This window comes from Electrona antarctica (assembly GCF_951216825.1).
Source record: "Electrona antarctica genome assembly, chromosome: 13".
Taxonomy (NCBI): Eukaryota; Metazoa; Chordata; class Actinopteri; order Myctophiformes; family Myctophidae; genus Electrona; species Electrona antarctica.
The window spans coordinates 21,321,875-21,336,974 of NC_136794.1; the positions used below are offsets into that span (position 1 = coordinate 21,321,875).

Below are 15,100 nucleotides of genomic sequence, written 5' to 3' on the forward strand. Positions count from 1 at the left end.
CAAGTGTCATGCTAGCCGATACAGAGTGCAGGATAAAGGCATCTCTTCTACACTGGTCCGATTAGATTAATAAATCAATCCCAACCCAATCCCGCCATCAGGTCTTGCCCGTGCTATTTTAAAAAATACAGGTTACACAAGAACATCAAATTGTTTCTCACCAGGGTATAATGGGAGTGTGTATATTGGCAGGAGCTGGTAGTGCCTGCTACATGCCCCTTCCTACCATTTTGTAATGATGTTAGACGAGGATGGCGTTACAGCAGAACAGAGCAATCAATCAAAATAAAATAAAAGCACAGTGTAATTTTCTAAACGCGGTATCTTAGTGTATCTTAGTGTGGCTCTCTAAAGGCCACACATCCTTGGAATGGCCTCAAGACAGAACTAATCTGCATATCCTATATTCAAATTGGCTTAAAACTGGCTGGCCGGCAGGCGGATAGGAGTGTTTTTGGAAAAATGTCAAGTGGCATTTCTTCCTCACCCTAGTGGGAATAAACGTGCACAGTTTCACCGCAATCGGACACTGTGTTAATGATTTGCGGCATTTGGTACAAAATGGGCCAGTCCTGAGATCAGGATGGAATATAAGAAATCAAACAGACTCGTCTTGATCACATGACTATAGAGATCATGTGTACCAATTTGCTTGAGATTTGGATAAGATCTGAAGGAGTAATATCAAAAAATGTGTTTTACATACGTCAGCCTCCTGGTGGCGCTATAAAGAGCAGATGTGAAAACTTTTCCTTGCGGGAGTGCGCAAACCTGCGCATACAAAGTTTTGCACAGATTGGTGCAGGTAAAAACACAAATGGGCCAGTTATAGCACCACCATGAGGCTCATGTGAAAAAAAAAACCTCCTGCTCGCTCAGATCAACCGACGCAGGAAGGCTGGAAGTACCATAGCTAAAAACGCTGTTACAATGCTCCACACGTCCCAAACTCTTCTACCTTCTGGCTCCAAAACTGTGAAATGCACTTCCCATAGCAATCAGAACTGCAGACTCACTCCCAATCTTCCGCCGTAGTCTGAAAACCCACCTCTTCAGACTCCATTTTAGCCCATAGCACTTCCCGTAGCACTTGCCCTAGCCTCGACGACCATACAGGCGTATGCAATGGCTCAACGTATGTAACTTAAATAGCATTTTATGTAGACATAGCACTCTATAGTGTATCCTACGCATTAAGCATAGTTTCATTATATAGATATTCCACTATTAGGTTCTTAGTTTATGTATGATTCATGATGACAATTTTGATGTACTTGATGTATTGCTATGATTTTTTTTCTGTCTGCTAAATGCCCAAATTGAAAATTGTAAAACATACTCTCCCCATGCCTTCAGCTGGTGGAGACAATAATACAACAAAACGTTTCCATGTCTCTGTTATCTTGCTGGGAGCGTGCCATAAATAGCACATTCCTCTTCAACATGTATAATTGTCTTCCTGTGACTGAGTTACCCTGTTGAGTTAATCCACGGTGAAGAGAGTCCATGAATTCTGAAATGTGTCAAAAAGGCACTGGAAAAATATTACATTGTGTGCATGCATTTTTTCATAAACCATGCTTCAAACTTGTGAGTTTCCAATTAACCATTTCTGTCGCTATTTGCCACAAATAGGGGTATCACCTAAAATGTCGTAAGACAGTAACAGTAACACACTGAAACAATAGAATATGCTACAGACAGACATTTTTTAAATGTATGTAATTACTTTTTTATATATACTGTGGGTACACCGACACACTGACAAGAGCAGGGGATTTGGCTTAAATGTATGTAGCAATTAAAAAATTCTAGCTGAAGGTACTGGCTGGGTGTTCAACAGCTCACACTAATAGCTGTTGCTCCACAAAGTAGTTCCTTCCTCCTAATGAGGGGCAGAGGAAGCACATAGTGGACCTGTGTCCCCCTGTCCTCATTATAAAAGTGTACAGTCCTGCAGCAGTGGCTGGTGTTTCCCTATGATGAAGACCTGGTGATTGATGGGCAAATCTTTTTCTGCCCTCCCCCCTTGAGGGGATTGAATTATAGAGCTTCACAGACAGCAATTGGAAGCACATTAAGAGTGCACTGACACAATCGCCAGCACAGACCTGCACTGTTATGCAACCATCCTGGAAACGGTTACAGGTTTTGCCAATGACTTCTGCTCTGTTTTTAGATTTGTACAGTAGGCGATGTCATATAACCGTGTCACGCACCAAAAATAGCCAATCTAGGAGCTCACTATGAGCTGGTAGATGTACTATTTTCGGTGCGCAACACCGTTATATGACAGAGCATAAATTAAGCATCAGATTGGCGGTGAAATGATCATGTCGAGGAGGACAGCTGAGTTGTAATGAGTCTGGTAGGCTCTGCCACAGACCAGACTGACTCTACCGCTTTATTGATCCCCGGTGGGAGCTCAGACAGGGAAACCAAAAAATTGTTAAATCGGTTGGAAAAAACACTGAGTGAGACATTTTACAGCAAAGCTCGGCATAAGAAAGTGGAGAACAGAGCATGCTTCCTGAAATGAGGGCGGAGGGTGAGAAAAGCAGTAGGTTTTCTTTTCGCACTCGCATGTCAGTTCAGTGATACATAATGTTACCTTGTGGGTGGCTGTCATGCTTGATTCAGAGGTGAGGCAGGGTTGATCACAGCGCTGCGCAGCACATGCAGCTCTGGGCAATTCACCACTGTGGGCTCACAATGGCTTTTCAACCTTTTTAATTTCAAGGATGCCGGTTTGATTAGTCCACATAGACCCCCAATCGATTTTCTTTTTATTGATATTTTATCTCTGGGATCCCAATCTACACTATAAGATCCTGGTATCTCTGAGACTGTACAAAGAGATGGACATGGACCCATAAGTCCATTTTGGTTCTGAGAAACCTACAAACCTGTAACTCTGGACCCCACATTGAGAACCACTTCTTTAAACCATGAAGGGAGGGGAGCTTCTTTGAAATTCAACAAAACGTTGAACCTAAAGTATATATACACCCAGGTTTAGTATAATATGGAAAACAAATGTTCCCAGTTCAGTTAAATAATATTACTGCTAAAGCTGACCATTTTAATTGACTGAAATGAAAGTGAATTGATCGCAGCAGCACTGGTTTCTTATTGATCTATCACCAGTTAATTCTGGTCTGAGGAATTTAGGAAGACAAAAGGACAATGCACTAATCCTCAATGACTGATATATTGATTAAGTGATGATAATGGCTTATTAGCGGGGATGGATAACATTGATTTGGGAGTGCTCAATACTTAGAAAGAGAGAGGGGAAAAGAGAGAGAGCTAAGGAGATGGGGGAGGGTGGTCATATTGCCTTCTACGGTATGTTTGAGACGTACAGTGTGAAAAAGCTAGGGTAACCAGGGTGTGGGTGTATATTCCTTGGTGGCAGTTGGCCTGGTAATATGATGAGTGAATCGTGCTTACTGCATCGCAGTTGCAGCACCACCAGAGTTCTCTGAGCCCCTTGAGATCTAAAACGGTTCATAGTTGAGTGTCAGCAGCTTTCCTGCACAACCTGTAACACTATTCAGAGCCTCCTCTGTTGTTTGGAGGGAAAAACATTCAGGGAATAAAGCAGGTGCGCTCATCCATGGGATTGGGGAACGAGGGGGGGACAGGCTGTTTGTCAGTGCCTGTTAGTAGGGGTGACCCAGAGGAATAGTGAGTAAAGTGGGTGTATCTATAACTGTCTACTAAAACATGGGAGGTATCTTCCTTGGACTGAGGCTGATGTTGCCTCGAATTGTGAACTACAGCCTATGAATTACAGTACAATAATGATGAATACTAATGAAACAGACCAGCTCTGTATAGTGCAGAGCTAATGAAGTGGATCGAGTAGGCTACTGTCACAATGATGTTCTGATTTCTTGGCATCTGCTATCTAGTCATAGAGATTTATGATCATAGAGAACAATGCTTTTCACAGAATATTTAGTCTACATATAGTACTCTACTCTACTGTATTTCTTTCCCAGACATCTCTTTTTCTCATTTTCTTTCATTCATATCTTTATAAAACTATAAATCTTAGATAATGTTCCAAATAAATGAAATAATAATAATAATAATAAAGGATACAATAATCAATCAATAATAGGCAACATTTTCTAATGGTGTTAGTTTCAGTTTTGTGGTGGCTATATAATTAGCCAACAGGCAGTCTACTCTTGATACAGATACACACTAGATATTGATTATTTCAGCAACATGTTCTGTTTCAATGGAAATCTGACAGTTGAACCACGCGCTGTAAAAATGGACTGGGTAGCAGATATCTTCCCTCCCCCTCTAATTCGGTCTGTGTAGGGCCACTAGGCAATAGTGAGTGCATCATTGCATACGAAACGTGGAAGTGCGCAGGAGCTGTGTGCATGCACTGTGCAGGGAAATCGAGGGAAAGAAAACTCGAGGAGCTGAAAAAACATCTACTGGATCTGTCTGTATTAGGTAATCACAGGAATGTCCTCGAAATGCCACGAGAAGACCGACAAAGAATAAAGAAAGAGTCTGGCGAGTAACAGAGACGCGCGCAGGCAAAATGACGACGGGGCAGTGATTTTCTTCCCAATCCACAATTATTTTGTACTATCATATGAGTGAAGACAAACCCAGCATATGTATACGGATCTTCAAGGAAGACTTGGGGACGGAATCCTGCCCAAGACGATCATATCGGTCGGAAGTGCGCACAGACCTGTTTCATCGAGGAAACCATTTTCCATTCATTACGCAGAGAAGTGCTGTGTGTAGGCTACTGAAAGGTTTGAAGTTTCAAACAAAGAAACGGGATGGTAGTTTTGGGCAAATGATAGATAGACTGCATAGAAATGACAAATTCACAACGCACCAAATCGTAAAACAAAACTGTTCAACCTGGACTGCGACTGGCGCGTTTGGATAGCTCATCCTGTGCGTCGCCCATTTCTCATGGCTCATCTCCCCTGGGTTTGTAAATTGCTGGTACATTATTGACATTTCATGGCTGTGGAGTGCAGCAGCAACAGTAGTGTGTGGAGAAAGAGGACGATGCGTGATTAGTTAGACGTTGCACTTTGCTCGCCTTATTTCCAATTGGGCGATAATTGCGCACGGACATATAGGGACAACCGCAGCAACCGCAGCCACGTCCTGCAAATACTTCTCTTTGAATCCTTTAATATTTCTTTCGCTGCTGTCATCGTAGTATGTCTGCACTCCGAAAGAAATTTGGGGACGATTATCAGGTAGTGACCACCTCATCCAGCGGGTCGGGATTTAGTCAACCTCCCCCGGAGAAAAAGAAGAAGAGGCAGCGCTTCGTGGACAAGAACGGGCGATGTAACGTCCAGCATGGAAACCTGAGCGGTGAAACCAGTAGATACCTCTCAGACTTGTTCACAACACTAGTAGACTTGAAATGGCGCTGGAATTTATTCATTTTCATCCTAACCTACACGGTTGCATGGCTTTTCATGGCGTTCATGTGGTGGATCATAGCATACATCAGAGGAGACCTTTACAGAGCCCACGATGACAAGTACACTCCATGTGTGGCCAACGTTTATAACTTTCCTTCGGCATTTTTGTTTTTTATAGAAACCGAGGCCACTATCGGATATGGTTACAGATATATCACAGACAAGTGTCCGGAGGGGATCATTCTATTTCTGTTCCAGTCGATCCTGGGATCGATCGTTGATGCCTTTTTGATCGGATGCATGTTCATCAAGATGTCTCAGCCCAAGAAACGGGCCGAGACTCTGATGTTCAGTGAACATGCAGTTATCTCTATGCGAGATGGAAAACTAACTCTTATGTTCAGGGTCGGCAACCTGCGTAATAGCCATATGGTCTCCGCACAGATCCGCTGCAAATTGCTGAAAGTAAGTGCCACTAACTTTGGTCCATGATGCTCCATATGTCCACAAATCATTTTCAGTTCAAACAAAACACACCCATTTCACGATCAAATACAAATGAACTTCCACGCCCACGCTTTAACATTTACTGAGTTAAACTGCACAAATGACAGGTTCTTATTTGTATTGATCCAGCTAGCATCATTACCATTTCGCTCACAGGCAGACCAATATTGTGATGAGATTTCTTAGATCCATTGGTTGAATTGAATGGCTATAGTATGGCCTAGAATTTCCCTTAATCCTTCAATAGGCTATTACCTTTTTCTCTGAGAAAGCAGATTAAGGCTATAGGAAGTGTGTTCAACATTTCCCATTGTGTACCACAACAATTACAGTAGGATTACAAAGTAATTGCATGCAGTGGGTCAGAGTAAATATGCTTGTGATTTAGGCTACTTTATTGGCCGTTTTCCTATGCTGTCTAAGTAAACTCCTCAGTGTTCATTTATCAATTTATAACTCAGATAAAAATGTAGGCTACCCTTTATACACATTTGTCACATTTGTACACTATTAAATCGTTGATCACTTTTGACTGTTCACTATAAATGTGAGGCTGTCAGAAAGGCTCACTGCATGGGGTCAGTGTAGTTTAACCTTTATCTTTCTGTATGCTTCCATAGTCTCGTCAGACGCCCGAGGGCGAATTCCTTCCACTGGATCAGCTGGAGTTGGACGTGGGTTTCAGTACCGGGGCAGACCAGCTCTTTCTTGTCTCACCGCTCACGATCTGCCATGTGATTGACACCAAAAGCCCATTCTACGAGCTCTCCCAGAGGTCCATGCAAACAGAGCAGTTTGAAATTGTGGTGATACTAGAAGGAATAGTAGAGACCACAGGTAAGTAGGCTATAGCTACTCACACACCTTGTTCACCGGTGAAACTGGGCCCCAACCTCGAAGAATAGCTATAAATCTGGCTATAGCCTACTTGTACTATTGACTTTTATCCAAATATTTTAATATAATTTGGACATGGCGAAATCAATGTAATCTATAATTGCCACAGGAATAATGAATAATGCAAAGCATCAACTGCACCGGTCTGTTGTAGTGGATTGTACAAGGGCCATATGGGCTCACATGGCTCACATGGCTCACATGGACATGATCATTTAGTTAGTTGATAGTTTATCCACTGACCTTTTGATGGCTCATTTGATTAGATTTTATTGTCCATAATTTCTGTAGCAATTGTGTACTTTATAATGTATAGTACTTAATTGGCACATTAATTGAGACAGCTTTTAATTCATTAATTCCCTTTCTGGCTTTAGGGAAGCTTACATTTTAGATATTGGTGAATTTTGAAATATGTTTAAAATACGGAAGCATGGACATACATACACAGCAAAATCTCATTTTTGATTTAACTGTGAGTGTAGAAATCAAACCAAACAGACATGTAACTCTGAGAGTGTGGCCACAAATTAAACCAAATGGTTCCATTTAAATTAACACTGACGATTTTACTTTATACTACACAGACATGCAGTACACTACACATGCATATCAGCGTAGGTCACTCACAGGTTAGATATTTGGCAAAAATAAACAAATTTGAGCTCTACAAGCTCACAGCACTTTGTGAGCTACATTGGCTATTTTCGGCATATAGATTGTAGAGGGAAAAAAGAGGGGACCAAGTATAGGGGCACCCCAGCCTCAAAGCAGTCTATATAGAGCGTCGCAGTCCCGCCCCCTTTCATGACGACGACCGGCTTTAAGACCTTTATATTAAGACCTTTAAAGCCGCGAACAAAGCCAACTCGAATCGTGACAAATCATGACAACAATCACAATATTTTGGGCCCAACAAATAATTACAAAGAAGAAAAACAACCAAAAAGTGTTGTACCCTGCCCTTTTTTTCTTCTTTGTAATTATTTGTTCGGCCCAAAATATTGTGTTTGTTGTCATGATTTGTCACGATCCGAGTTGGCTTTGTTCAAGGCTTACAGATCTTTAAATAAATACTTTTTGAAATGTCTATGGGGAAAATGCATGGGGAATTATTTCCTGGGCCAGTCGTCGTCATGAAAGGGGGCGGGACTGCGACGCTCTATTGGTAAGTGGTTAAATGTTCTTTGCATCTGCTAACCCCATGGCTACTATTCTTGGAGGGTATATTAATTTGCTTTCTACGATGCTCTTCGAAAGTGCAATAATTTCAATGAGTAATGCCACTGGCATCTACTGTAGCTGTGATCATTTACCACCTATATTTCCATATAGACCATTTCCAACCATTTAAAAAATACCGCAAGACTCAGTCACATACTCACTAACACACTCACTCATTATGGAATCAAGACTCAGTCACATACTCACTAACACACTCACTCATTATGGAATCAAGACTCAGTCACATACTCACTAACTCACTAACTCATTATGGAATCAAGACTCAGTCACATACTCACTAACACACTCACTCATTATGGAATCAAGACTCAGTCACATACTCACTAACACACTCACTCATTATGGAATCAAGACTCAGTCACATACTCACTAACACACTCACTCATTATGGAATCAAGACTCAGTCACATACTCACTAACACACTCACTCATTATGGAATCAAGACTCAGTCACATACTCACTAACACACTCACTCATTATGGAATCAAGACTCAGTCACATACTCACTAACACACTCACTCATTATGGAATCAAGACTCAGTCACATACTCACTAACACACTCACTCATTATGGAATCAAAAACTTGTGAAGCTGCAGGGTTACTGAAAACCAGGAGTAATATACAGTTGGGTGCCACCGATATTGTCCCTTATCATTTGACCCATTTAGGCCTGACCTCAAAATAAAAAAAAAATCCTTCTAAATCCTCCAGTTTTCTGAAATAAATATTTTCACGATTTTTCAAAAATAGCAGACATATGAGCTTGTAGATCTGCTATTTTCCAATAGCTAAATTATAACATAATGTTTAAAACACCAAAAGGGGTTCCCGCCCAAAATGGGTTAACTGTCCTTTTGCGCAGATCACGCAAACCTCAGCAAAAAGAAAAGGACAATATCGATGGCCTCCAACTGTATGTCTATGCGATATGCTACAAATAGAAAACACCATTACATTTGTGTTGAATATTTCCTGTTGACACTGTGTTATTAAGACCTAGGGGCTGGGCAATATATCGCTTTTATATTTCTATTGTGCTAGGAGACTAGATATTGTCTGGGATACTGGATATTGTAATAAAGTGATGATATGGCATAAGTGTTGTCTTTTCCTGGTTTAAACTGCTTAAGCCTTATTTTATACATTACATTACATTTTTTTACATCAAATAATTGTCAGAAATAGAGGAAAATAGCAGATCTACAAGCTCACAATGCATCACAATACCGATATGGAGGTATTTGGACAAAACATTGATTTAGTCAATATTGCCCAGCCCTGTCAAAATAATTGCAAAGTCATCTAACTGAGAATATGTCACCTGTTGGAAGGCGGCAGATTTTTATTTGAACGATATATCTATTGAATGATGATACCCTATTTTAATAGATGCACCCTAAGTGCACAAATAACACACTAGATAGATGCACCAAAACATACAGACTGATTTGCATTAATCATTTTTCTTTCACTCTCGTGCACTGAAATCAGGGTATTTGGGGATAGATATTTAGCATGATGCTACAATCATACTTAAGATTAAATCAAATAATAATTAATTTTAGATTCATATATTGGTAGTGAAATATTCAGAAATGTGCTCAGTCAGGTGGTTGTAAGCATTTTAAAATAACATTAATTTTAATTTGAAAATGGTGTTTTGGGGGAGTTTTGTGTATGCTTCCATTGGTCCATTGGTCATCAGTCAAGGAGCACACTGTTTATGTGAAGTTAGTGTTGGTGCGGATGAACATCCATGGTTAAAAATTGATGTACAGTGAAAGTCTAAATCCTCAGACGCTTTCATTTCTGGCCAATGTAACTCTGTTTCCATGGCAACCTTCTCCTTGAGCATTCCGGATTGCAGCACTGCACCTAAACTTAGATTTTTATTCCTATGGTATAGAAATCGTAATGCAATTCCAGTAATACACCAGTAAACATGGGCGGTAAACATTAATTTGAATAGAAATAGTATGAGCTCGTTACCGTACAAGCGTAAGTGTGCTGCTTGCCAGAGCAGGTGATACCACAGAGACCACGAATAAGATGAAATATTTATGAGTCTTGCTGTTTACTAGTGAAGAAACTGCCCAATTCTTCAAGTGCATGTTCAAAAACTCTGTGTCTGGAACACAGTATGAAACTCTTCACTTGGGGTAAAAAGTGCATGTTCATGGTTTCTGCAGTTCATCGTTGAGGAATGTGAGATATGCCATAGTACTACATTTGTCATGTAGTATCTAATCTTTAGTCATACTACAAGCATAGAGAATCAAAATATTTGTTTTTCAGGAACCTGTGACGTAACAACTGATTGTTTTAATTCAATGAGTTTTATGCAACCAAATCAACAACAGTAGTTAGTTACTGTATTCTCCTGTGGATTTGAGTCCAAGAGCCTTCGATCCCTAGCCTACCCCCCGGGGGGAGGGAATGGGGGGATGGGGGGGGGGGGGGACTACAGTACAGTATGTCTATGTACAGTATGTATCTGGCTGAAGTGGGATAATATGGAGGATACATAAATTGCTCGCCACATAAGTTGTATAGTATACTGTTAATGCAGTCTGATTAATTGCAGTGAAAAGATAGGGAAGTTTACTTTGTACATTCTTACAACTTCCATTAAAGCAGAGCACACGTTAATGGCCATAATAATAAACCATAACATAACCATAAAATGTACAGCAGCCTTAAAGATGGAATGCTGCGATTCCCCCTCCCAAAAGCATGATCATCAGTACTACTATACTAGGAGAAAGTGTTATTTCAAAAATAAGTGTACAGAAACTAGAAAGTGCTAAAATGAAGTTTTTATGTGGCCACACCCATAGATATATATAAGAAAGCTAGATGGCTCACCCGCGCTCTGGCCAATGGAGAGCGACATCTTACCTCAGGGCCACATAACATTGTGTCTATGGGGCATGTACTCTTAAATAACCACAACTTGCTCAATTTTCAACCGATTTCAAACGGTTTGGTTTGTTATAAACATCAGAGACGTCCGCATACTTATATGCTTTTATACAACGTTCATATAAAAAAACAAAATTAAGCAGATAAGCTTAATTTTATCATAGCCACGTTGACAACGTTTGTAATAAACCAACCCGTTTGTAAATCCGTCAAGATTTGAGCGAGTTATGACTGTTTTTGTTTGAGCTGCCATTGAACATACTGTACTGTAGCCCCGAAGTAAGATGGCCGCCGGGTGAACGACGTCAGAAACTCCGCCTTAAGCCATCTAGACTAGCCTGGTGGCCACAAGTGGTAAATAGCTTGCACGGGGCTACTCATGTACTTCCGTTTGGAGACTCGCAGACCTCCATTGTAAGAAAAGGCTAATGTTAGCATGAGCCAATGGCGAACGCTAGCTATCTTTCTCGAGAAACGTTTATATTTCAAGTGCGATGCGATGAAAAATCTGAAATCAGATCCAAACCTCGGATGTCTGATCAGCACAACGGACAGCGGTGTAGTTTTCGAGTTATGAGCTAGAGAAGATCCTACTTATAACAGGTAGTCTACGCATGCGTGAGCACGTTCCGTGCGTGCAAACCGGCTCAGGGCAAACGTTTTTAGCGGTGCTGTTTCAGATCTTCAGACTCCATCTTAGCCCGTACACTTGCCCTAGCCTCGACGACTTTACAGGCTCAACTTATGCAACTTAGATACCATTTTATGTAGACATAGCACTCTATAGTATATACGCATAGTTTAATTATATAGATATTCCACTGTTCGGTTCTTACGTATGATACATGAAAATGTTTATGTATATGATGTATTACCATGTTTTTGTTCTTGCTTACTGTAAATCGCTCTGGATTAAGACTCTGCTAAATGTCTAAATTGTAAATTGTAAATTGTCAATCGCAGACAACAGATGGCTATTAAATATGCCTGGTTTTCAGGCGGGTGGTGATCCACCTGAACTGAAGCCGCACCCACAGCTGTTGTTGTATGATAAAGGGGTAGGGGATGATATTGTGATGTCACTAACATGGTGTATTTTGATTGGGCCTTTTGACTCAAAGCCAGGCTTTCAGGGTTTGTTTATGGTTATGTCTGAGTCACTGTGATGGGCCCTATGGGGGTATCAGGTTTGTTTGTGACCATGGAAATGGTCACAGGTTTGGCCAGTAGCGACTTTGAGTGGCAATCAGGGCAAACTCTCGCCAGAACATTATTTACTATTCTGTCCATATCGGGTCGCAACTCGAACGGGGCTGATCGGCAAAGCGAACTTCGCAACGTTCATCATGGCATTGGTGGTGTCTCTCGTGGCTCAAGTTCGCTTGAGACAGTGCACCTCAGTCGCGGTCCCTACTACTAGGAGGCGGGACCATTTACTCAAATCCGTGACTATTTCCATGAAAGCGGTTTGCTTGTGGTTATGGCTGCGTCATAGTGACGACGAGCCTGCCCTATATTGTATATGGGCGTATCGGGTTTGTTTTTGATGATCTCTTTGTCATACTGACGTGGCGGTGGTCTGCCCGCCCGCTTTCCCTCCCATTAGCCATTCCTAATATAGGATTAGCTAGGAGACGTATTCAGCAAAAACGACCAGTCAAATTATTTATTTTCTACCTCCAAATACTACTACTTTTCCATCAATACAGCATTTCCATATCAGTTTGAGAAAGGGGAGTATTTTTTACAAGATTTAGAATGATAGCTTCAGTATTTCTAAATACCCAATTGATACTATCAAAACATAACAATGATCATATATATATTTAATGCAAGATGTTTAGCTATCCCTAAACACCACACTATCAACACGCATTCCAAATTAAATGATATAGCTATTTACAGATTCTTGAGAGGAAACATATTTTCTACATACTTGGAGACTGTATCCGTGGCATACAGAGATTTGCGCAGTTAGTATCCTATTAATAGTAAGGCAGGTTTATTCTCTCTGTACTGCTACTGGGACCTTGATGACCTGATGTTGAATCATCATCAGCTGACTGTAATCTGTAAATCGATACATATTTAGAGCAGTGATCCATTGTCAAATAAACCAAAAATGTAAATGACAAGGCACAACCTCTTTATTCATAAGCAGCTACAGAGAACAAGACAATAGGAACCTGTAAACAGCTGTTAAAACGCCTCCGGCTGCGAAACCAATCAGTGAACTACAATTGAATTCATTTTAAAATTTACACTGTTGAATTTGCACAGAATGCAATTACACCACAATGTCTGTCTGAATGGTGCACCAATTACATACTGTATATCTAACATGCAATCTTGCACTTGGAGACCATGTTTACCTAGTGTACCATTGAAATCAGAGGAAATAAATTGTGTTCAGTGGAAAGACAAACAAGCATGCATTTATAATTTCTGTTCAATATGACAGAGAAGGTTAAGAACTTTGTCAGCACAACAGAGTTTATCCAAGTGTAATGCTTAATTGGGTCGTCCACTCACAGTTAACAGCCTTTGTATTGAGTTTGTGCTTGAAATGTACTGTAATTCTGCAAACTGTTAATACATTTTTCAATCAATCAATCCTTGAAAAGTTGCATGGCACTGGAAGCCTATTGCAGATGCACAACGCAGTGGCAGGGCTGAAGAAAAAAAAATGCAAAGCATTTTCTTAGTTTAGTCACAGTGTCAGCTATGAAAAGCACCGATTCATCAGCAGACACTTGTGTCATCAGAATAATACCTTTCTGTCATCTGTGATGTGACTTTCATGCAGATGCTGTGATCAATGTGCTTTCGGGAGCATGCAGGGAAATTTACACGGTGTTGCAAAGCCATTTGCTGGCTCTGAATACCAAAAAAAAAGAAAAGAAATAGGTCATTAAATTTCTCACATATTATTGCTTATAGCAGCTTTAAACGAGGGATTTAATATCTTCACTCACTGCTTAAAACACAGTCATGAAATATATCTCACAAACACATTACTCTTACTTGAATACCAAGTTGTCTGTTGATTTGTATTGTTTTCACAGATTATCAGCTCCCACTTTCTACTGCCACAAGGCGTTCACTGCTATAGAGAAAAACATAGAATCTCTTTGTTATTGAGCTTCAGCTGCTCAGTTTAAAATGAGTGTGGGAGGCAGAAGACGCTTGTATAGGCCTGATTTAACGCTGATGTTTATTTATGTGTTTATGTGTGCAGAAACCAGCAGCTCTGAATAATGACACATCCCCACACATCTTTTCAGACTAACATGCATTCTTTGATTCTTTTTAATGCAAGGAATACAGAGACCATCTCTTAAAAAAAGAAAAAAGAAAAGAAATTTCAAATGTAACGTTCTATAAATGGTAAATGGTAAATGGTGCATTTATATAGCGCCTTTATCCAAGGCGCTTTACATAGATTGTGCATTACACCCATTCACACACACATTCATACACCGATGGCAGCGGAAACCATGCAAGGCACCAACCAGCACATCAGGAGCAATTACAGGTTCAGTGTCTTGCTCAAGGACACTTCGACACTAACTCTGGGGGAGCCCGGGTTTGAACTGGCAACCTTGCGGTTTCCATCCAGCCACTCTACCCCTGAGCCACCGCTGCCGCCCCTCTATGAATTCTGGATGACTGCCAAAGACAAGTAATACCCTCGGTATGCATTGTGCTCGTGCACAGAGGTAGAGACATAATAACATATAAATGCACAAAATTGCTACGTATCTTGAGAAACGTCCGACCGATCAACTTTAATCTCGCCATATAATACTTTAGTAGACAGCAATGTAAACGCGTATCTCCGAGGAGGGGGTGATGCGGCGAGTGGGAATTCGGTTGGGTCGGTGGTTGTCCAAAAAGCTCAATAATGGTATATAAGGGGGCCAGGAACACAGCAATAATTTCCTATAGAACCTTCTCGACAAGACTCAAGAGTGACAGGAAACCCAGAATTAATGTTTGTAACTCATTCTATGTCACTCGTTCTAACTGCCAGATGACACATACTGTCGCTTTCACGTCGCCTGAGCTGAGATCAAACCCTGATCTACAGGGTTGAT

At 40.7% G+C, this 15,100-nt stretch overlaps 1 protein-coding gene across 1 annotated transcript in view; it reads left to right on the forward strand.

The window, feature by feature from the left end:
• The first annotated feature begins 4,866 nt into the window (after positions 1–4,866).
• kcnj3a (potassium inwardly rectifying channel subfamily J member 3a) overlaps positions 4,867–15,100 on the forward strand; it is a 34,195-nt gene continuing 23,961 nt past the window's right edge. Inside the window, exons 1-2 of the mRNA XM_079518262.1 lie at positions 4,867–5,894; positions 6,557–6,773. Of these exons, the coding sequence (XP_079374388.1) occupies positions 5,217–5,894; positions 6,557–6,773 (895 nt within the window). The 5' untranslated portion in view covers positions 4,867–5,216. The remainder of the gene's footprint in view (positions 5,895–6,556; positions 6,774–15,100) is intronic.